Raw genomic sequence first — 25,087 nt, forward strand, 5'->3', positions numbered from 1 at the left:
ACATAAAGCCTTAAAAAAAAATATTTTTACGTAATTACAAGTGTTAAAATATATATGTGAGAAAAATTTAATAAACGTATGGAAAATTTTAAAATGTTAAAGTTTAAAACGATGTCCTTTTATTTAAAATGTTTAGGTTAACAATTATAAATGTTTGTTACAATTATTAAATCATGGTAATACTGATAAGGTTCATGAGCTTGCATATTCGACAGCTTGACTGTCAAAATCAAAATTGTGTTCTTCATGTCATCAATAAAACATTGATATTCTTTTCGCTTAAACTACATTCTCTTTATATTGTGCCTTATAAAAGTTTATTTTAATACAAAAGTTTTGGTTCGTATTTTAATATCTTTCTTAAAGTATTTGCTTCATTTGAAAGTTTTTACACAATTCATACAGAACATGAGTACATCCCTTTTGTTGCTTACAGCTCATACATCAGCACTGAACAATGGATCGTCTTCTTCGTCTCGGAGGAGGCATGGCCGGTTTGTCTCAAGCACCGCCACCCACAGACGCTCCAGTCGTGGACACTGCTGAGCAAGTTTATATCTCGTCACTTGCTCTTTTGAAAATGTTAAAACACGGGCGTGCCGGTGTACCAATGGAAGTAATGGGCTTAATGTTAGGTAAATGTTTTTACATCATGATATTTTCATTTGCGATCGTTCAATTTTATTAAATTAATCATATTTTTTGTTGTAGGAGAATTTGTTGATGACTATACAGTTCGCGTCATCGATGTATTTGCAATGCCACAAACTGGAACCGGTGTATCGGTAGAAGCTGTTGATCCCGTTTTCCAGGCTAAGATGTTAGATATGTTAAAACAAACTGGACGGCCCGAAATGGTTGTGGGCTGGTGAGCATATTTTAGTTAGTTCAGTATTAGTCTCTAATTCATTTCTAGTTTTATTCTATATTGTTAACCCATTAAACATGTTGTTTCAAAAATACTAATCCGAAATATTTTAAATTTTAGGTATCACTCACATCCTGGCTTTGGATGTTGGTTATCAGGTGTCGATATAAATACTCAGCAGTCATTTGAAGCCCTATCTGAGAGAGCTGTAGCTGTTGTGGTCGATCCTATCCAATCAGTTAAAGGTAAAGTTGTCATTGATGCTTTCCGTCTTATCAATCCAAATATGATGGTTCTAGGACAAGAGCCACGGCAAACAACCTCAAATTTAGGCCATTTGCAAAAACCTTCAGTGCAAGCTCTGATTCATGGTCTTAATCGTCACTACTACTCCATTAGTATAAACTACAGAAAGAATGAGTTAGAGCAGAAAATGTTACTCAATCTTCACAAGAAGTCCTGGATGGATGGGCTCACTCTGGCTGACTATAAAGAACATTGTTCAATCAACGAAACCACAGTAACAGACATGCTTGAACTGGCTAAAAACTACAATAAAGCTCTCGAAGATGAAGAAAAGATGACACCAGAACAGCTTGCAATTAAAAATGTTGGTAAACAAGATCCTAAGAGGCATTTAGAAGAGAAAGTTGATGTATTGATGGCAAACAACATTGTACAATCTCTGGGAGCTATGCTCGATACCATGGTGTTTAAATGATTGTGTGAGATATTATTAAGTGTTAAGGTTAAATAAAACTTACTTTATATGATTTGTCTCTCACATTTCTCATTGTAACCTAGTGAATATGTTCATTCAATGTTTCTTAAACTAGGTAGCTTCAAATTAAATAACCATTTTAATATTATTTTGTTTATTTTAGTAAAAGAGTCTCTGAGGAGCAATTTCTTTGCAAATTCTCATTAGCCTCTTCTCAAGAATGGGGTAATTTAAATTTGTAAAGTTTATGTCAAACATTGGCTTAAGATTTTTCTGGGACTTGACAATGTCTCTGATGATTATTTTAATTTTTTTAAATGCGGCATCGGGATTATCCATGTTTACCTAAAGAGATATTATATTTATGTAATTTGTATTCTGTATTATTTACAATTATAATATTATAAAGTTATTATACAGTAATACTTACAGTATCCCAAAATAGGCCAGGACATTTCCTATGTATTTCTTCATAGTCATCTTTTATGGTTGTTGTGAAGCTTTCTGTTGTCAGCTATGATATTTAAAATAGATGCAAGTTAGGAACTTTCATAACTCAGTATACAATAATATCCTTTTAAAGAACTTGTTAGTTGAACAAGGCTTTGAAATTATTTATAGTAATAGTCAAATAGATATAATATGTAGAAATGATGATCTTATTGAACACAACTCTAGTAGCCGATATTTTAATAGCAAATTTAAAATGAAAAAAAAAAACGGCCAAAAACATGATATTGAAAAATACCTTGCAAATAATATATGTAAGTTATAAAAAAACTAATCAGCATAGTTTAATAAAATAAAATCCTGCCTATCCTTTCCCGTTTCTGTACCCTGGCTTGGGATCTGCCCGCCCATCTAAGCAAAATAATTAAATTCTAAGTAGAAAGATAAAAATAATATTTGTAATGGATTCGTTTTTTTTTTAATTAATTTGCTGTTTCTTTTCTGTGTACTTCATATACAAAAAAAAAACAAGAACATTCAAAACCTAAGTACGAAAGATATTTTAATTTTTTTTACTTAGTCTGTTTTTGTATTTACCGTTTGGGCGTGTCTTAGTTGATTAACAATGAAATCTGGGCCGTCTACTTGATTTTCCCAGCGAAGTTCTGAAAAATATTTTTGTATACGGGCTTATTAAATTAACTTTAAAATATTTTATCTTATTCCAAAAAGGAAAATGGGGTGGGTATATAAAAACAGCATATCTATACACATAAAATCCTTGTTTTTTGAGCAATATTTATTATTCGAAGAAGGGTTGGTCGGTTTTAAAGGAAACCCTGGTGCATCAAAGGAGTGGACGCCCTGGGGTAACAAAACCCTAATTATTTTCCAAATAAATTGAACAATAATTGTTTTCAGTCAACGTATCTGTGCATGTTATTTGGCTTGTATTTTATTTTACCTAAATATTATAAACAACTTTTTTACGTTTAAATCGTAATATTTTTATTTTAAATCTATATTCGACGGGGTCGGGCCCTTCTCTTTTGGAGGTCAGGGCTGTAGTTTCGATATCCTCTTAATCCAGCTTTGATAATCTGAGAAGATTTTTAAATTTTTACGATAGTGAAAAAAATAAGTACGTACAAAATACACATATATATATATAAGCATACAAATATACAAAATAATTTTGTAGCTACATATATATCATATATACCATATATACCAAATAAATATACATCTAAAAAAAACAACAAAAAAAAAGCATTGAAACTACCGAATACTTGACTGAAACTGTAGCGATAAGGATAATAAGTTAAGAATTGCTAGAAGTTCACCTAATTAAATATTAAATTATTAACGTACGTGATTGTGTCCTCGCATTGCTTGTGTGTAATAGGCCGTTTCTCAACAGGAATGCAAGCCATAGGTCGTCCTGTGGTTTAATGCCATCTGCCTGTGGCCACGCTACCTTTGCACTAATTGATTTCATTAACAAATTATCAACTGCAACAAGTGAATATTCATCAAATATCGCAACCAAATAGAGAGGTTTTGTTGTAGATTTCAAGATTTTTATTCTAATATTGTTATGATTGAACCGAAATGTCTCAATGATCATGTGAATTTTAACTTTAATTGAACATTTCATGTCATGTTCGCGGCAAAGGAAATCATGGCGGCAAAACTGCATATGTCCGATTGTCGGAACTGATGATACGTCATGTCCATAAGATTTTCTTCTCAACAGAATGTAAGGCCTAAATTACTATTTTTTTATTTCATATTAATATAATCTTAAGAAATACTATTATAATGTATCATACATAATATTATATTTATATTTACCGTCTTTTTCGGGTTGTGGATCGAACAATAAGTCAGAAGAATTTATGTCTTTATCAATCAAGTCCGAGTTCTCAGGAGACGTGAAGGCAACTGATTTTGAAGATTTCCTGCTACCCGGTAAACCTACAACGTAAATTTTTAAATAAAAAAAACTACATGTGTGATTCGAAAATAAATTTAAAGGAGGCAGCGGAACTAGATTTTTTTACACGGGTACAATAAACTGCGTAAATTGGTTGATCACAAAATACCTATCCAATGTATAATGATTAATAATTGGTGGAGTATTTTACCTCTCCATGTAGACGATATATTTTTATCTTCAATACTTTTTCGGTTTAGATTGATTTGATCCTGTTTATTTGCTAAATGACGATAAGCATTTGATCTAAAAGCGGTTCATTTTATTATAGATATTTCTTATCATGTCACAATATTATATAAATTCATACTTAATATGTAATGCACAAATTGAATACTATACATTTTCAAAAGTTTATCTTTTCAACAGAAATCATTCATCAACATTATATAGATCTTTATTTATATAAGAAATTCCTTAATACAGGATATATCCGTAAAGCAGCAATTTCTAATTGGTACCTTTTATGCTTGGTTTTCTCTTGGTAGGATTCTAGTCCGTAAACATTGCTGGTATATTCATCTATACCAGGTTGCTCTTTATAAAGAGAATACATACCGGAATCTACGAGGCTGCTTTTATCATTATTATTCTTACTAATGAGAGATAACGTGCTCTATAAAACATAATATATTTTTTATTTTGTTCAGAAATGATTCACTGGAGTTTAAACCTAAAATTAGTCGAACAACTGAGGAAGGAATGTGAATTAAATTTGTTTTAATCTATGTATAATTATTATAGACGTATTTTATTTCGATGCTTATTTTTTTAAGTGTATTAAAAGTTATGTAGTAAGTAGGTACATCCGATTTTTAGGTATTATATTTTTGGTCCGCTGACAATAATTCTAATTTGATGAATTCTTCAATCATTTTGTTTAGTTCGTCGTATTAGAACAAACTAGACTCGGATTATAAAACAAAAGGACGATGGAGCGCGTTTAATATTACAGTGGCGCAAAAGCGAATATAAAATTAAAAGAATATGTAAATTCCCGGAAGTATGTTCCCGTTTCCCGTTTTATTAACTTCTTAATTATTCAATCACTTTTATTATTAATTATTGCCGTATTAACAAAACCACGCGTCGTTTCTCACTATCGGCAATTTATCTTTGCTTTTTAGACGATCGAAATAATAAAATATATAAGAAGTAAATGTAAACGTAATAGTACACTCACGGAAAAGGTCATTGCAATTCTGTCTACCTCTTTGATCTCAAATCTCTTTCTTTCATCGCTATCCAACATTAGAGAACACTCTGAATCTATTATAAAATCATTATTGTCATTTTCGTCTGATAAAGTCTAAAACGTGTAAAATTAATGTCTTATTTCCTTCAAAGAGTATCAAACTTAAAAAATCAAAGGTCACTGAATTACCTGTATTATCTCATTAAGTATACCATTTATTATTATCCGGCCAGAAAGTAAAACTTGTAATGTCGAAATCTCCATGGGTTCTTCCATGAACATTTTTTTTTCATATATTAGATTTCTTGCTCTGTAATCATAATAATTATACAGATACACAAAAATATTATCATATTCAAAGGAATATGATAATATTTTTGTGACGTTTTAAATGTTACGAAATCTCCTTAGATTTCGTGGTTATTTTTTATAGTTTACATTATAAGCCTATAGAAAAATATTTGAATCGGAAAATTTCCTATCTCATATACCATCATACCAATGACGATTATGATAATGCACTTCTGATCGATTTCGGTCACGGGAGGCGCTCTTAACGGAGGCTAAATGACTGCGCAGAAATTATTATAATGGACAAGTCCAAACATGCGTGTGTCCAAACATAAATGCTCTTTAAAATTCTTCACTCCTATAGTCTGATGGGACGGCAACTTCCCGCGGCCGGAAAGAGACCAGGTCCAATACTATCAATATAACCAAACCAATAACTCTTAGTGACCTCTTGGTCTTCGAATCAGGAACTTAATGAACTGCATCCGTGAACAAGTTTGATAAAATCTTACAAATAAACCAACGAGAATTCGCAACACAAATGACCAGATACTATATAATAGCTAAGAAGGTCCAGTGTTTAGATAACGTACATCTTAACCGATAATGGTGGATTCACCTTGTGCTCGGCAGCAAAACAAAATTTCTCGAAGTAAACCTCCATGTGAGTAATTTGGCATTGGAACAGCGTAGAATTAGTTCCAACCTTTTCCTCAAAGAAGTCTTACCCCAGCAATGAGATATTTACAGGATGTGTTGATCACATACCTACATGTTATAGTTGTGATATATTATAGACAATTATGTCAATGCATTCGGAGTGAAAATTCGGCCCAAGGGATTTCGTAGGACGTGCCGAATACAATGGTTTTCATTAATTGCATGCATGCAAAAATTTATAATATATCGATTGTTACAAATTATTGTGTGATGTGAAAAGCGTATCTTAGCAACAACGATTGAAGTTAGATATCAACTATTTATAAACATGCATTTTATTTCAATTCAGTAATAAATGTTTAAAATATATAACGGAATAAATTTAATTGTTATATAAAATGAACGATAATTGAAATGACATTCAGGAATAATGGTAGGAAAATTTTGTTCAAATCATCCGATTTATTTGAATTGCAGCAGGTTGCGTTTACCCATAGCCGCTAATAACTTCCATACTTAGAAATACAAACAAACAACATGTTTATTACAGCGCCAATATCTTCGGGGAGCAACGATAAAAAAAAATGTCGTACGTAAAAAAATATTAATATACAATATAACATAAAATAATATTCTTGTTTTATTTGTATAAAATAATAATTTATTTTGGTTTTTTGTGACTAATAGATATAAGGTGGGTGGACCATGAAAGGCCACGCTACTTTGAAGGCCAACTGTTGAAAATTCGTAGTTATTGACATGTAAAGACATATTCCTTCTGCTATACACTAAGATGCATCAAAATCAAGGCCACAGATGCAGCGGCAAGTCGCATGCGCCGCTATTGTGGCTGTGCGATCTCATGCTTCGTAGACTTTGTCGTCGACGTTACAATTGTTAATCGCGCGCACAGAAAAACAAAGGTTTTTAGTTTGATAACGTATTATTATCTCATATTTGTTACTCTAAATTGTCGTATAAGGATTCAGTCAGTCAGAGTATTTCAGAAAAATAAAATAGTTTTGCCTAGATATAAGTTAAAATATTGGTAGTGTTTTTAGGAAAGCCGTTGATTCCTTATAAGGCCAATCAAAAGTTTGACGTTGTTGGACGGTTGACCTTGCTAGGGCCCATGGGCCTTACAAGGAACTTCTACAGACTATATAACATATGAACAGTTACCTTTTAGTTATAAATACGTATCGTTACATTTTATATTTATAAGGTTTATTAACTTTTTAAGTCATATTGAATAGACTCTTTTTCAAAATTATTTTGACAATACAATTAGAAGAGGATTTATCATAGCGAATCAAACGTTTTGCAAAACTGGGTGTACCGCTTACGCCTAAATTTATCAGGAAATAAGCCTTTTTATTTTTTAAGAGGTTTAAAATCAAGAAAGTTTTCAATATGTATGAACAAGAATGGTCGGACACAAATGGCTCAATATGTTTTTGGCTCGAAACCCATCTATTTCAAAAAGAAAACCCCAGCTAATGAATCCAGCTAGTGCTCAAAAAATAAATAAGCCCATTGTAAAACACCAATTTGAAGAATCTCACTTTTAAAAAAAAAGTAACTGATAATAATTGTTAGGTTAGGTTAGGTTGGCCTTCTTAGGAACATTTTAGCCTTACAAAGAACGGACCCATGAGAAGGCCATTTTAGGTAAAAAAAAAAAAAATTGATTATAAAACGCGTTACCAAGTCATTTGATGTCAATATAATACTCATTAATACTATTTTTAAATAATTCCCATTAATATATTCTTAGTTATAGATAAAAACATATTCCCATTAATATATTCTTAGTTATAGATAGATGATAAAAACATATTGAGCATTTAATATTTCGCTTAGATGAAAGAGCTTATTATGTAATTTTAGTAAAAGCAGATATATCAATTGTTACAGTTCTATTTTTAAGTTAAACGACTGATGTATAATATTAGCCTTCTTTGGAGCCGTGTTCCTTGCGAGGCCATTTGGAAGAGCTTAATAATACTTAATTTTAATAAAAAGTGATTACAGCTAGCTTAAAAAAAGTGATTTATATGGTACACAATAAAACAAAGTATTACTTGAAAATTTGGTTCCGTCATTTATGCAGTTAATAAATGAATAAAAAGTGTTTGTTCGTTAAAGTGGCCTTCCATGGTCCACCCACCTTATATAGCTTAACTGTAATTTTATAGTTACGCAATGCTTTGTCATATTCTTGTTAATATCAAACTATTCATGACAGAAGAGTGAAAATCACCGACGAACATAGGACTTTCTGTAGTTAAATATTGGCAATTAATACCTTTCACAATAGTATCGATACACGAATGTAAAAGTATCCAAGTCAAATAATACGATAACTTACAAATCTACACTAATTGCTAATTCCGAGCGGGTGAAACACAAGCTGGTAAGAGTCAATAGAGTATTATTTAGACCTTAACAAAGCAAGCGAAGTAGTCATTTTAAATTATTTCCATAGATATTTAAATAGGTTACATGTAAGATATTTAAAGGTATTTGGAAAGAGATATATTTATGTACGTAAGAATATTTACTTTACATCGTACTGTTAAATGATATAGCAGTCAGATGCGAGTAAGTGGCGATTACTTGGTGAAATTTTACTATAAAATTTGTATATTAATCATATCTAAGAAAGCATAATAAAAATATATGTTTTCGAAAGTTTGACGATATAAAAATTCAGAAGCCAAAACTAAGAACAAATTATATTTATTTACTCTCTCCGTTCTAGCTGTTTGCAGGATAAGTTCTGTCTGTGAGAACAGGAAGCTAGTATCAAATATGGTCTGTATCCCCGCAACTTCAACATAAGGGCGCCTATTAAGTCCATCGTAACAACTTTTACTCTTCCGTCTTTAACAAATGCTTCCTCGCGACCTGTATTATCATTACATTAAAATAGTTTTGCATAAATAAAAAAAAATACATTTGTTTGTTGACCTTATAAATATTTTATAATCATGGCCAAGAGATGTCCTTCGTGCAGTACATTCTTACAAAATAGACAAAACTAAATAGTAGACCTCATCCATAGAGGCTTTACTCTATAGTGTATATTGAAATCTATTCGCGGATAATAAGATAATTTTTCTCAATGTTTAATCAATGTAAAAAAAAAATTTGTAACAAACTAACTTAGTCCGTATGATTCCCCGTCAATTTCACTATAAGTTAACAGATCGCCAGCGAGAAGCATATCGTCGAACTTCCGTCTCGTTATAACTTTGTAGTGGTCTAAGAAGTGGCAGGCCGTGGTGTGTTGTAGGGCCAGTTCTATATTGGAGCTGCATTCTGTTGCAAGGCGACGAGCCAAAGATCCTAAACAGAAAAAAAATAAGCTAAACAAAATATTATAATAATAATTCCAAAAAATACATCTATTTATTGTGTTGATTAATATCCTATCCATTACAACCTGATTAAAAATCAAATATGGATATTTTACATGGTCAAAGTCAAAATTAACTTCAACTGGCGATGATTTAGTTAGTAGAGAAAACATGCAGCATGCTAAATTACAGAGCAAAACGCTACATGTATAGTATCGGTTCAGTGACCAAAATGTTTACTTCAACAAGCAATATATAACAAGTTCCAGCCACGATTCGGCGTTCGGCCAAACAACAGCAGAAACTAGTCTTTTTATGCATGAAATTGTTCAGTTCCAATGTTACAGCGTGCTGCTAATGGCTCTTGGCTCTTAAAACCATCTTGCCTTTTAGATAATGGACGTTATGTTGAGTCGTTTAATTACTTTAAAATATTCTTGCATTGTATTTTATAACATTATATTTATGAACTAATGAGTAATATATTATCTTTATATAGTTTATTTTAATTGTTAATACAAATGACCAAATTAATAATAATTTAATAAATTTTTAAACATTTATAATTGTATGCGCCAATTTTGGTATTATATTATATATTACGTAAAAGTATAATAAAAATAAATATTTTGTAACAAAGTCTTCTCACATTTTGATATAAAAGTGGATTGTTGATTATTGTCTTACCTTTTCCAACAGCTTCGTAGCCGACAATAACGACTATAGGAATATCTGTTGTATCTGCTGGAGGAGTGAAGGGGGAGACGCGAGATCTGGACAGCTGTTGTATGTACAATAAACGAAGAAGACGACGCGTTGCAAATGTTATAATATCAGGCGACATGTCCATTTTAGACGCTCTCTAGAAGAGATAAGTAAACAAAATATTTTTTAATACTTTTTTGTTACTTGTAGGTAATTTTAGAAATAACAATTTATTCAAGGCATTCATCAATCAGACAGAAAGAACACAAATGAGGAATTGGATGAAAACAGTTTTTTTTAATATTTTTGTTCAGCAAATAGAATGATAAATATGTAGAACTTAAGTCAAGGGAATTAATGTTACCTTACGTCTCGACGTCCGAGAATGTTATAAATAATCAGTTCGATGATGACGAAGAAAAATCTTTGCAACTCCAGCAACTCCTTGCTGCTGACTGATAAAAAGTTATGTATATTCCAAAGATTATACATACCTGTTCCACTGGATCGATTTCCTTATCATCCAACTGTAATAGTTTGGGAAATTTGTTGTAGACTACATCCTTGTACCCGAGAATATTGCAGATAGGGTTAGAGGATAGATCGAGGAGGATCAAGCTTCTCAAGTTACTCATATATATTGCAAGCTCCAATAGTACATTAAAACAATTATTTCGGGCGTGGAGTTCTCTCAATCTATTTTATATGTAATCCAAGTTAATATTACTTAATTATATTATATTAAAAATAGTGAAAATATAGAGATATCATTGATATTATTTTTCTATGCATATTTTAAATTAAAAAATATTGTCATCAAAGTGTTGGTTACTTATATAAATTACCCATTATTTCTTATAATCTTCTGATATTTATGAAGCTCAGTAATTTATAAATAGGTATCTAAATTATTCAAAGTTAATATTCAATATTTTAAGCAATTTTTTTTTGTTGAAATTGATTTTATCTCGAAAATTTAATAAATAAATACATTAGTATAGTTTGTATTGAAGCATTTATATATATTATATACTTTAATCTCAAATAAGGTATATAACAAACATTAAGTTTATGTTACGTCTATAGCTTGTTTTAAATACCTCGTGCAGTCCGAAAATAGTTTCATTGACGTTAATTTGTTGTCATTTAAGTTAAGGATCTCCAAATGCAATAAGGTCCAGAGTCCTGCATCTGACCCATATTCGAAACTCGATATGTTATTATAAGAAACATCCAGCCATGTTAGACGGAGGTGATTTAAATTTTCCAGACGTTGTATGTCATTGAAGGAGAGGTCGAGACGTCGCAAGTAACTAAAAATATATTTTTCTATTGAAAATGTCATATTATGTATACATATAAATATGTGAAAAGTTTTTCAATTCTTATTTGTGTTTGCTGAATAAACTTATTTCTATAAACTTAATTTATTTTGTATAATTACAAAAATGGTATCAGCAATAATGTTTTGATAGAGAGAGAGAGAGTGAGAGAGTGAGAGAGAGAGAGAGAGAGAGTGAGAGAGTGAGAGAGAGAGAGAGAGACTTTTATATATCTTTGTCCAAGAAAAATGAAGGATGTGATGTATGATGTAATGAAGTGCGACGAAATTGAACGTATTCATGGCGCAATATGAATAGGTCATTGAAATCTTAAATTCAATGCATTATATGTAAAAACGATGTTTAATAAATACAAATAATTGTGTAACTTAAGCCAATGAGAAAAACATATTTTTTTTTACCGTAAGTTTTGAAGTCCTTCTATACATTTAATATTATTATGCGATAAATCCAATATTGTGATAGACCAAAAATCTTTTAACTCACGAATATTCATTACGGAATTGTACTTATAATGCACTTCTGTTAAAAACCATTGAGCTGTAAAATCCGTTATACCGATATAAATATTGGTTAAAGACAAAGAAGAGAAACAATATGCACAAATAACTACTGATATTAAATTGATTTTTTTGTTTGTTTAGTTATCGCAATAAAAACAACTTCTTTTTAAAATAAATATTTTAACAAAAATAAAAATATATTTTTTAATTAATATTGTAATTTTTCATTCGATTTTTATTCGATAAAACGGTTTGTTGCAACATGAAAGCGAAAATTTCTGAAAGTAAACATAAGGCACGGAACTCTGATAATTTAGTTAATAACTCACGTGTTTCATAATCCAAAACAGCTTTTAACCTGTTGAAATCCACAGAGAGATATTGTAGATAGAGAAGGTTTGAGAGAACTTTTAAGTCAGTTAACAAATTAGATGATAAATCAAGGTAAACGAGGTATTTATAATGTTTTAATACACCGATGTCAGTTAGATACTAAAATCAATTTACGCAAGAATTATTTAAAAAATTAAACTTTCTTACAAAATAAATTGTATGACTCTGTGTTGCAAGTTACTTACTCTGGATGATATATTTAATTTAATGTACACATAGTCTTTCATAATAGGCGTTCGTTTCAAATAACTAAGACATGCAGTCACCACATCCCTTGTAAGTAATCCGTCCTTAATTTCAGGAACATCCTTAATATTTCTTATAGGAACGATCGGTGAATAAATATCATCGTATAATTCCGGAAAGTTATAAAAACAACCCCACAATTGGTCCTCATTCAAAAGCGATGTCACACTTTTAGGAAACTGAAAATTGTCGTTCTTCTTTCAGCGTACAAATATATTTTTTATCGGACATTATAAAAAAATCTGTTATGCTCTTTATAAAACCCGGAGCACCTAATGCAATTAATTATTGACTGGATGATTCTAGGCAATCAATTTTCAAAAACCCGGGCTTATATTTTAGTCATATTATACAGAATTACTAACTCGTTCGGACAAAATACTATCTCTGTTAATGTTTTCCGTTATCGTTATCAGATTCTCGAATACAGGACTTATACGGTATCTTGGAAGAAAACTTATACTTCGAAGCCGCTGTTCTGTAACGTATTGGTTGAATGTTTAGTGAAGCAACTTTTAAGGTTGATGGAAAGTAATATTTGATTATACATTAAATTAAATTATTATTTAATTATACGTTAAAATCTATGTTATTATACATGTATTATGTCATTATCATCATATATGTCATTCATCATCATATGTCATTATGTTCGAAATTAATGCTTTTATACTATTAATATATTATTTTTTAGAAGTTCTTGTGTACCTTTAGGGTAATCATCTAGTGTCAGATTAGACATGTAATTTATTTTGGATACTTCTGTCCAAGTTTGCAGGATGCTACCAAAACGTAGAATCCTTAAAGTGTTAGCTGAAACAACAACCGACTTTCTATCTTTATCTTTCCAAATGGCATATGGGTTTGTGGATTCATTGGAATTTTGCTTGGTATCTTTTGAGTCGTCTTTCATTGTACCGCTCATTTCTTAAAATGTAGTTTTATAGTGTCTTATTTTGCGTACTTAGCTATATCTATTTTTATATAGACTACGGACAGCCAACTTTTTTTTTAAACATAGATATGTAAGAAGTTTGTATATTTCAATAAGCAAAGAGTATATAAACGTTTTATGTGTATAAGTAATTTTAAATATTTAATACAGCGCGACTTACGAGTACTTTGGCACATAGCCAAAATTGGAATTAATATCACTATCTTGTTCAGTGTCATATTTTGTTAGTTCACATAGTTTGCTATTCACTGTTTGTTTTATTTATGTTTATTATTTGTGGTGTTGAAAGTTAAGGAACTTTTTATGAGGAAAAGTAAATGAAAAGCCGTCTCCACTCTAGAACTTGGGTGCTCCAATGGCTATTGATCCTTCGACATACGTGACCAGACCACTGACAATCCCTTTTTTAAATGTCATATTTTAAAATTATATCTTCATATAATTAAAAAAATATATACCGACCTGTATGACCTAAGTATGTATATTTACCAATAACTTCGAAAGGTTTCCCTTTGACGTATATTGGTCTCAGTACGACATGCATGTTGAATATGACCTTAGTCTTCTCCAAGTTCATACCGAGACCGATACAGCAGGAAGACTCGCTTAGGCTACGCAACATTTCGTTAAATTGTTCCAACGGTTCTGCAATGATGACGATATCATCGGTATATCGAAGATGAAAGATGTACTTGTCATTTACTTTGACAAATAATGCAAATTTTATGAAATATTTAGTAGTTATTGTTTTATCCCAATAAATGCGTAAGAGAGTGTTATTTATAGCTAGCTGTTGCCCGCGGCTTTGCTCGCGTGGAAGTTGAATATATTTACAGATAAACTTAAAATATTATGTTAATTTAAGACCTCTTTGTATACCACATTGGTGTGTATTTCACCCCTTAGGGTAGAATATCCAGAAACGCTTAATTACGTATCTCCTCATTTTTAATCAGTACCCCAAAAATAAAGTTAAATGGTTCTAATTTTAAAAATGACGGACTTCCATATGTAACATTTCATTAACATTGCCACGCGGTTTCACCTGATTAACATTTGGATTATATAAGCTATTTCAATACATATATATTATTAAATTGGTTAAAGTTCATGGTTACTAATCCACATCAAAAATTTTTTTTTTACTACAGGCACAAATTACGTAACATATTAGTTCCCAAGGTTGGTGGCGCATTGGTCATGTAAGGAATGGTTAATATTTCATACAACGCCGTTGTGTATGGGCGGTGGTGACCGCTTACCATCAAGTGGCCCATTTGCTCGTCCGCCTACCGATATAATAAAAAAAAATGTATTTTTTATAGCCTGTGATATTACACAATAAATAAACTATTTAAAGCAGTAATAATAATTAGTAATAGTAATACTTTGAATTAGAATTGGATTTTTTTTACACTTTAATTGTTTTGTTGAAAATTAATGTCAGTATTTCTTTCGCATATATTTTTTTCTTTGTAGCTCGGTTTACGTAATTTTAGCCTAGCAGATAGGTTTCATCAAGTTACTAGGCGCAGCTAATATAACAGCAAAATATTTGTCTATGGACTTTAGACAATATTAGACGACGCTCGTCTCTTTGTCAGCGTCACGTTTAGTGGTATAAATTGAAAGCCTTTATAGAGTTTAGAAATTTTATTAATATGTAAAATGATCGTAATTTATTCTTTTTTGTGGGTTATTCGATTAATGTAATTGTCAACCTGTTATATTAGCTGATGCTGGTAAACATATGTAATTTCAGTAGTTCGGGATGGCAAAATAAAATTATGTTTTACATTGATGTTCCAATCTCTCTATATTTCTTTACAATCCCTCACAATCATCCAATTGTTTTCCTTATGACAGTTCAATCATTTAAAAAAAAAGAAGTATGTATATGTATTTGTGCCAGTCTTAAATAGTGTGCCAAATAAAATAGTATTCATTAAAGTTTAACAAATTATTAAACAATTAATTATAACAATAATTGTACAAATACATAATAATGTAAAATAAATAGCTTCGATTATAATCATTATATATAATAATGTGATATCATTAATTACGACATCCTATGACGTAACACAATATTGGAGGCTACGGCTAGTCTCTAACACTTATTTTCCAATATAATATATCTTAAATTTTGAATAAATTTGGCAAATACCGTATAAATTAGGTATATAGGTATTTATCCCGTGCCGCCCGCTGAAGATACCGAAAGTGTACCGCTGGTTTTTTAGTGGCTATTCCGGTGTACTAGGGCGCACTATGCGTTCTAGGTACCGGCGAGTCCCACCTACCCCCAATTCACGTGGGATAAACTTGTAATGCGTTTATCCAGCGAGAAAAATAGGTATATATGCAATGAAAGTGCGGCCTTAGCAGAACTTTGGAAATAAAGGCCACATGGGATGTTATTCGTAGGGCTTGTGGAAAACCTAAAAAGGACATGGTACCAATCAAATTGAACACAGGTAGGTTATACACGAATTCTGATTCAGAAGTTGCAAATTAATTTGAAGTATTTTTTGATAATATACCTAATACAATAACATTTCACTTAAAATCATTTACATTAGATGCAGCTAGCTTATTAAAAATAATGTTTCTAAATGCGTTATTGATTTTTTATTTGAAACAGTATCTGCAGTAGATATCATACTATTTAAACCCTTAATATTAAATAAACTAACGACATATGGGGCATTTCGGTAAAATTTATTAATAACATCATATACGATATTGCTCCGTATGTAGCAGTAATTTTAACAAGAGCTTAGACATGGGTTTATATCATAACTTGTTACAATGTAGTAAAGTTTTACCACTTTTTAAGAGTGGAAACAGAAGCGATCCCAGCAATTACAGGTCTATTTCTTTACTCCCATCTTGATCCCACTCTTGATCTAATTGCTTCATACTTGAGTCAAAGAGTCCAACAAGTTTTCATTAATGAAATAAAGTCTTCTGGATCTACGTTAAAAATGGGTGTTCCACAAGGATCAGTTTTGGGTCCCTTTCCATTTCTAGTATATATAAATGATCTTCCCTTCTTTGTTAAAAGTATAGTCTTGTTTGCGCACGATACTTGCTGATTTTTAAGGTCGACAGGAAAAAAACTGACTATTACGATGTGAACAGTGCATTATCACATATACACGAGTGGTGATTGCACAGGCATAAAGTTTACATGAGACGTTATTTGTTGTAACAAAGTAACACAAAAACATATCGGTAAGCGTAAACACAAGACACAAGGGAAATAATTAATCGTCCTAAAAATAAAACTTGCGAACTTAACAGTATAAAATGTAATAAAAAAAAGGGCGCCGCCTACCCTGATGTGAATATAAGGATATTATGAATGAAGTCAAAGTAGAATTATTTCAGATGAAGATTACGTAATCAACTTAGGTAGTTAAAACTTAATTTTTGGTACATACTAAAGTATGTACTTACTTACCTACATCTTTACGTTTAAGTTAAGTAAATTAATGAGTACGTAGAATCTATTACAAGTCCGCAACATTTGCAGTTTTAAAGAATACTCTTACTGCTTCTACTCAATTGGTATGATTTATTAAATTTTGTGTCACGTGTACACATAGCCTTAGTCAAATTGAGAATGAATGTTTCGGAACGGCAACGGTTGATCTTGGCCGTAATTTATTAACTCTCTGGTATTTATTTCACAATGTTTCGGATATTGTTATAGGATGTTTTATAATAATAAAATGAAAAACAATGTCCTATGGCTAAGTTAATGAATTTGATTGATTTTTTGGGTGACTGACCTCTGAGGAACGACACCACGCGCTCATCGTTGGAAAATCGCCTATCGTTCCATAGGTTCATCCTATCCTCCAACAAAGATCGTCAACACAATCATTTAGTGGTAGGGCATTGTGCAAGCCCCTCTGGGTCTGGGTACAGCCCACTTATCAGATATTCTACCGCTAAACTGTAGTACTCCGTATTGTTGTGTTTCGGTTTGAAGGATTCCTAAGGTTGGAGGCGAATTGGCGATATAAATAATGGTTAATATTTCTTAGAGCGCCATTGTCTATGGGCGATGGTGACCACTTACCATCAGGCGGCCCATATGCTCGTCCGCCCACGTATATCATAAAAAAAACAATCTTCTCCCTGGTCATCGCCCCAGTAGACCAACAATTAAATACAGAATAAATTCTTTATATAACGAAATAACAAAACATACACAAAACTATTGTGTATTAAAGATTGTCAGAAGCTATAATTAGATCTAAATTCAAATATTATATTTAATTAGTAATCTTTAACCTTTAAAAAAATCGTTTATACTTTTCCTGATCTTGGTAAAGTACGACATAAGTATGTCACCTTTTTTCTTATTTTCTAAGGCTAGTTACAGTGTTGATACTTATTTTTATTGCATTTTTAGTGACGAGTAATATAGTATAGTATAAAAAACAATTTGATAAATGCGACAAAAATATATACGTTTTTGCGTCAGAAGTGTCTCTTGTCAGCCTAAATAGCCTATTCCAACCACTAGAGAAGTAAAGACAACGTAACAGACGGAATATGATTGGTGGAAATCTTGATTAATCTATGACATTGGATTATTAATTCGAAAAAAATATATTCTTTCGTGTCGAAAAATTCAGTGAAGATGTTAAGGCACATAAGAAAAGAAAAATAGAAGTGGATTTAAGTAATCAAGTAGAATAGTGTGTAAATAAATATATGTATATTAAACAAGATATGTAAGATATGTAACAAATCGCATGGAAATTGTACACGTAAGGTTTATTTATGTTAATTCCTTCTTCAATTGGAATAGGCTATAGAAATATTATATTCATCGCGTTTAAAGATTTACTTCAATAACAGATTTGTTGATCTTTTATAGTTATTATTCATAAATTAAGATAAAATTAATCATACTATGTATTGTATGATACAAAACGATAAATAGTTTAACGATACCCTTATATACCTACGTGACGTATTAAATGCCACGCGGTACTATTTTCTCATGATACAGTGAAATGGGATGTTATATCCACAAAGTGTTTTCTCTCAATTTTCTGTGAATTACATTTAAAAGCACTTTAGTGTATTTTATTTCATAAGTATAAATATTTTTTGTATTTTCATTTGTAAAGTTTTTGCTTTTATTTGTAAACGGATGGCCGTTTCAGTATTTGTAACTGTTTGTAATTTTTCAAAAGTGGCCATATATTCCATATAATTTTTCTTGACATATTAAAGTTATTAAAGAAACTTTCAACGATAAAATACTACCATAAAAACTAGCCATTTTGCCTTGTGGGGAAACTTGCTAGTTTATATAAGTCGTTGGATAGAAATAGAAGTTTTAAGAAAGAGGATCTACGGGCAAAAAAGCAGCACATTTTTTTTCATTTGTTCATTTTCAGAAGTCATTTAATATAATAAGATCTTACTCTGTTGTTGAATTGCTGATTTCTTTTGCCGGTTATAATCAGGCCTGAGTGATTTATTTTCCGAACCAGCGATACTTATTGATGCTATACTATCGATAAGCAAGTGTTATGCTTCTGTATTGGATAAATAAATTTGAATTCGATATCATAAAAAGAAGAAGTCTGATGGACTGAAACTGGTCCTATTATGGGGATCTAAATTGGCTCCGTCTTAAATTACTTAATCAATTTTAACGAAGCTAAAGTGAAAAATATTTGTCGTGAATTCAGTAATGCATTTATGTAATAATAAAAAGTAACAGCAATGAATATTTTTAATTAAATCTGCATATGGAAGTTTGATGCCATACGGGAAACTGTAGTAATATATTTATCAATTTATATTTAAATAACATATTTAATTATTTTTTTTATTTCAACATTCGTTTAATTAATATATTGAATATAATATAGATAGTTCAATCCATGATATATAGGGTAATGTAATGGAGTGCTTTCTTATTTCAGGACGCTATTAGCATACCTCTGGGCGTGATGGGCGACTACTCCAGTTTCAGGTGGGTGGCAGCGTTGGTTCTTGGCTAATTGAGTGGAATTTTCACTTTGTCTGGCTCTTGAGATCAACTGTCCTTCCCGAGATGGGGGTGTTATGCTACGCAGACAAAAACCCAATACGTCGGGAGAGCGGAATTTCAGGAGACGGCCCGCTTAGCGGAAACGTCGCTTGCGGTGGACTGCATTAGAATGATCGGCTTGAGGGTAACCATCTCTAAAAAAGAGGAACTTATTCCATGGTCCACGTCGGGCCCCCCCTCCTAACCAATATGGGATCACCGGAATTGTCATGCCGAAACCTATAAGCCGGTGTGGTATCATGTACAGTGTACACCAAGCTATGGTTTGCATACCGCGCTTGCGTGAATGATGGGGCACGTCTTTGTGGATTGAAATGACTTTACTAACCTTGACGGTCCTCATGCGTAACGTGATATTTTTGAGATGAGTGACGTGGAGTGTTGACGTAAGTTGAGATGAGACGAGGAAAGGAGATGAGATAAGCGTATTCAACGGTTGTCAAAATAAATTTTAGTTTATTAAAATATATTTCACATAAAAAAACAACATTTGGCTTTTAGAATGATTTATTTTAATTGTGACGGACCACGCTTTACATAAAAAAATAATCTATAAGACACGGATAACGTTATTATGTTTTTAGGAAATATACTTCAAAGCAATTCATATTTCTCATTACCAAACCATTAAAAGTATATTATATAACATTTTCTACGAACTGTTAAAGCTTTGAAGTCGTTTAAGTCAGTTTAAATAATAATTTTAAAGACTTTTATGTAAGAAATGAATTCAATGTAAAGTTATTAAAGGAGTCGTTGGCATTTTAAGTGTTCACGAAAGAAATTGAATTTCTAAAGACGCAAGCGTCACAGTCTTTTTAGATGTTTGTTCGTTAGTTTTTAAAACACAACAATATATTTTACATACGTTCAAATGCAACACTTCTTGTGGGATTTTCTAACCAATTAAATAAAAAGGTCATGTATTAATTTGCTCTTAGTGTATTTTAATTTTTCATGTTGTTAGTTTTTAGTCCTTTAAAAATAAAAATAAAAATGTAGGTGATACAATGTACCTATAATTATAAAATGTTTTAAATTTAGTATACATGTTAAAAAATTTAAATGTATATTTTTAAATAAATAAATGAAGTATAACATATTAATATCACTCTTATTTACTTTTATCTCTCTAGTGTTTATGAATATAGTGTTGTAACTTGTATGTGTAGTCTTGTGTCAAACAATAAAATGTAATTGTGTTTTGTTTATGAAAGAAGTCATTGAGTGCATCACAATTTGCTTCGTGTAGTTTTAAACAATGTCCACAACAAAGCGAATAGTGGAGTATACAGAGCTGGAAGTGTCACGCTAACTCTACAAACTCGAGGTATTTGTCTTGTAAACATTGCTACCTCTTTGTTCGACAAAGCATCGAGTACTTTTGTATCCTGACTTGATACATAATGTTCTCTACGTTTTAAGTTCTCATTTATTCAACGTTCTTAATTAAAATTACAATTCTTGTGAATTAACGTTATATTCTAACATTTGAGTATTGCTTAAAATTATTTATATATCTTTATATGTATATATATTCTTCACGTGGATATCTAACTGAACTTCTTCTAAAGTTACCCGATTTTGAAGAAAAAATTGTGTGTATTGTGTGGGTGGGTTTAGATCAGACCTGGTAGGTGGTGTTGAAATCGGAAAGTAAATAAAATTGTTCTTTTACGTTATATTTGGAAATTTAATTTGATTGACTTAATGTAACTGATGTTAAGTTTAAGTTAACTGAAATCATATAATGTGATTAAAAAAAAACGCTCAGCATATGAGAACAATTTAAATTAATAACTGTTGAAGAAAACCAATTAATAAATAAGTATGTATGTCGTAAAATAAATAACACAAAAAAGAATTGACACACACACAAGAAAGTAGAGATTGGCGGTGGAGAGAGAGATAATAATAAGTAAGAGAGCGCATACTGTATGCCGTCACGGCATACATTTTGATCTTGCCCCAAGACTAGCCCATACATTTATCATTATGTTAATAAAAAAAATATTAAAGGAATAATAAATGTTTTATCCAAACGAATTAGAACAATATTGTTACTACTTGCATTTGTTCAAAGAAAAATTTTAATTTAGGCTATGGCTATTTGTTTTTTGCTCGCTTGATTGTTAAAACAGAGCACTGGCTTGGAAAAAACGCTTCAAAGGCCTTGCCTTGCCAGGATTGGGGGAATGTGCACGGTGTGGATTATCAATTAAGTGAAATGGTCAAATAAGTTTATTAAAATAACGCTGAACCTAAGGGAATGATTTGTAAGCCATATTGTTCTCATTTAGACTAAAAGAAATACAATACCTGGCATTCAAAATATAACTATAATAATGTTAAAATTTAACGTTACAATATTTTTCATATAATCTTGTGTGTGTTATACTATTCTTTAAACGATTCAAATAAACGTGTAGAAAAACTTTAAAACGTTTTGAGTCTCCCATTAGATCTATTTGATGGTAGAGTAAAAAGCAAAACCTTTTTAATTTTAAGAAAAAGTAAATACCATCTAATAATTCGTACTTCGCTTTTACTTTTACTTTATTTCAGATAAATTAACCTAAAGCATTAAAATAAACTACCACCTCGAGCCACGTCCTGTCCCTACAGTACATATTCACTCTATGACGTCACAACAGTTCGATATCCGTTGAGAAGATTACTGTTTTGTAAATGATGACGTATGATGCATGATAGTAAGTGAGTATCATATAAAAATATAATCTGATTTTCTTTCACTTCTTCATTCCATAAATTGGAAGTACGAATTTTGTTTGAGGTTAGGTGTGTTATTATAAGTATTAAACGGTTGTTTGATGGAACTAACTAATTAGGAAAAGGTTGCCGTTAAATCTAGAAGAGGTTATTTAATGTTTCCAGTTCCGTTATGTTACCTCTATAAATTGAGTGTACAACGTATTATAGAGAAGTACACTAAAAAAAAGAATATTGCTTAGAGGAAGATCTTCAATTATATATTGATTAAATTGTTTACATTCCACTTACATTAGAATATTTTTTTATAAAACAGGAGTTTAGCATACACATTTGCAACTCAAAATTACTTTGGCAAAATGTCTTCCTTCGCTCTCAATGCTTTGCTAACCATGGTCAAGAGTTGTTACGTCTCTTAGAACTTTCGTTTCTGAATACCAGGAAACAAATGCATAGTATTTTTGCGTCATATTGTGGATAATATTATTATATCTGTTATTAAGAAGTTTTATTTATGAAATATAGAAAATATTTTTAATTTAAAATGAAACAATGTTTAATTATTTAGTTGATATATTCCTTAAAAAAATGAACAATTAGTTTGTATATATTATTGAAATCAATTATAATTCTTTTTTTAATTAAATATTAAATAACCTTTACTAAAGCTAATTTGAAGTAACAAAAGAGTAAGATAAAAAAATGGCATCATTGTAGTAGTAGCTTCTGTGGCGTAAGCCTTCTGTAGATTCCATCCTATATTTTTCTCCCGTTTTTTTAAAAGCCCCAGAGTCTGACCCAAATAGTTTCGTAAAAATTTCTCGCCATCTTTTTTGGTATCCTCTTACTTTTTTTTCTATCTAATGGAGTCTACTCAGTCACCTTCTTTGTCCATCTTCCGTTTTAGGAAACGTTTTATTTTCGTAACGAAATAATTTCGATACAAAACACTTTTTCGATTCGAACTATTGAATTATCATAGTTTAATTAAGAATACACGCTTTTAGAAGCTTAAAATATAAAGATTTTTTAAAGTTTAAGTAATAAAGATACAAATACGAATCCTAAAACGGGAATTTCTTATGTGACAAATGGCAATATTTTACTCGTATTTCGGTACAATGACTTGAATTGCATAAAAAACTCATTTATGAATTCCACACTTCTTAAAGACTACTTGCTAAATTGTATTTCGAGGAGTTTATTGAATACATGATAATTAAATAATTTCAAATCAAATCAAATCAATTTTATTCAAGTAAATTTCACAACGAAGCGTTTTTGAATCGTCGATATTAAAATACTACTACCGTTTCGGAAAGCAGCCTCCAGCGAGAAGAAACGGCAAGAAACTCTAGAAATAAACAGATTTACAATGCTGTTTTTTTACAATAATTAGTGTCCTGTGATGGAACCCTAGCCTAAATCAGTTTTTTATAGTATTATTATAGCATTAAATTAAATAGAAGTATAGGCAAGTTATAATCAAATAAAGAATAAATTGTCAGAAGGGGTCCATTCGGTAGACTAATATTCTAATTGGCGACTGCCTTTGAATACGATAATATATAAGTAATTTTGATCACGATCTCTATTGTCACTGTCAAGAAAGCGGAGGTCCATAAATTTATAAAGTTACACTAACTATATTCATTACATTTAACTTAATTATAATAATTTTTAGATTATTATTTTATAACTCTTCCATCAGACTAAGGTATAAATGCAAATAGAACTGTCTATTTGTTAAACCATCAACGATGAATTGTCGTAATGAAATTGACCATACAGATTAAGTAAGGGGCAACAGCTAGTTACTTATTTAAGATATTAGAGGTGTTTGTCTATTTTAATAAAACAAAGATAGAATGGGTTGAACTATACGTTTATTAAACGTTGTTTAAATAAACTCACAAGAAAAGAATGCACTTCGCGTGAGGTGTGAAATGATTTTATTTAGCAGGACAGTTGACGAGCTCGTTGTAGACAGTAGATACTAATCGATATCAATAAATATTCAGAGAGTAAACAATCATTCTTCCACGATCGGGTATCGCCGTCGAAAATTGAACAAATATAATTTTATTTTCATTTTATGTCCATTAACAGGAAACAAATTTGTTCTTCATACAGCTAAAGGAACTAAATAAAATTGTTATGGTTTTAATCTTTTTAACTCAAATCTAAGTAATTATTAATATACTTTAAAGGGTTCGTATGTTTTTTTTCTAAATTGGTTTCACAATAAACTTTTTGGTTTTTACGATTTTCACCACAATTAATTTCTGAACGAGGTAAATGAAAGTAAAATTATTAAATTTTTATAATACTCTTATAAAACACATTAAATACAAGAGCATCCATAAATCTTGTTTACAATCCATGAATCACGCACAATGAAAATTTTAATAGCGTACATTACCCGAATGTTCTATCGAAACCATTTCTTTATTGTTGTCCAATATGCGAGGAAAAATCCTAAAGGAGGAATTTCCCGAAATGTTTTACCGAATACAAAAAGGAAACTGAATGTTTCCTATTACATATAAAATAGCTCTACGTCCAGTAGTTTTATTCTAAA

At 30.8% G+C, this 25,087-nt stretch overlaps 2 protein-coding genes across 2 annotated transcripts; one reads left to right on the forward strand and one right to left on the reverse strand.

The window, feature by feature from the left end:
- Nucleotides 1–195: 195 nt before the first annotated feature.
- On the forward strand, nucleotides 196–1,645 carry LOC113400368 (26S proteasome non-ATPase regulatory subunit 14). Its single transcript, XM_026639923.2, has 4 exons — nucleotides 196–339; nucleotides 437–635; nucleotides 712–868; nucleotides 989–1,645. The coding sequence occupies exons 2-4, from the start codon at nucleotides 458–460 to the stop codon at nucleotides 1,587–1,589; spliced, it is 936 nt and encodes a 311-aa protein (XP_026495708.1). The 5' UTR covers nucleotides 196–339; nucleotides 437–457; the 3' UTR covers nucleotides 1,590–1,645.
- On the reverse strand, nucleotides 1,217–13,658 carry LOC113400431 (uncharacterized). Its single transcript, XM_064217571.1, has 20 exons — nucleotides 13,442–13,658; nucleotides 13,099–13,211; nucleotides 12,673–12,912; nucleotides 12,424–12,586; nucleotides 11,993–12,131; nucleotides 11,349–11,561; nucleotides 10,743–10,944; nucleotides 10,231–10,405; nucleotides 9,350–9,532; nucleotides 8,932–9,091; nucleotides 5,420–5,540; nucleotides 5,219–5,344; nucleotides 4,497–4,651; nucleotides 4,187–4,281; nucleotides 3,894–4,016; nucleotides 3,407–3,551; nucleotides 2,878–2,903; nucleotides 2,637–2,704; nucleotides 2,020–2,103; nucleotides 1,217–1,934 (listed from the first exon to the last, which is right to left on the reverse strand). The coding sequence occupies exons 1-20, from the start codon at nucleotides 13,656–13,658 to the stop codon at nucleotides 1,749–1,751; spliced, it is 2,934 nt and encodes a 977-aa protein (XP_064073641.1). The 3' UTR covers nucleotides 1,217–1,748.
- Between the last annotated feature and the right edge of the window lie 11,429 nt (nucleotides 13,659–25,087).

Source organism: Vanessa tameamea, chromosome 17 (assembly GCF_037043105.1).
Source record: "Vanessa tameamea isolate UH-Manoa-2023 chromosome 17, ilVanTame1 primary haplotype, whole genome shotgun sequence".
Taxonomy (NCBI): domain Eukaryota; kingdom Metazoa; phylum Arthropoda; class Insecta; order Lepidoptera; family Nymphalidae; genus Vanessa; species Vanessa tameamea.

Excerpts from the sequence above, each read along its gene's own strand:
- LOC113400368 (XM_026639923.2), top strand. The coding sequence starts at position 458 with ATGGATCGTCTTCTTCGTCTCGGAGGAGGCATGGCCGGTTTGTCTCAA. Across the intron at positions 636-711 it reads AGTAATGGGCTTAATGTTAG|GAGAATTTGTTGATGACTAT; the intron begins GTAAATGTTTTT and ends TTTTTGTTGTAG. Across the intron at positions 869-988 it reads CCCGAAATGGTTGTGGGCTG|GTATCACTCACATCCTGGCT; the intron begins GTGAGCATATTT and ends TTTAAATTTTAG.
- LOC113400431 (XM_064217571.1), bottom strand. The coding sequence starts at position 13,658 with ATGAGCGGTACAATGAAAGACGACTCAAAAGATACCAAGCAAAATTCC. Across the intron at positions 5,541-8,931 it reads AAACAGCTAGAACGGAGAGA|AGCAAGAAATCTAATATATG; the intron begins GTAAATAAATAT and ends TTATGATTACAG. Across the intron at positions 2,904-3,406 it reads GCGAGGACACAATCACGTAC|GGCGTCCACTCCTTTGATGC; the intron begins GTTAATAATTTA and ends TTGTTACCCCAG.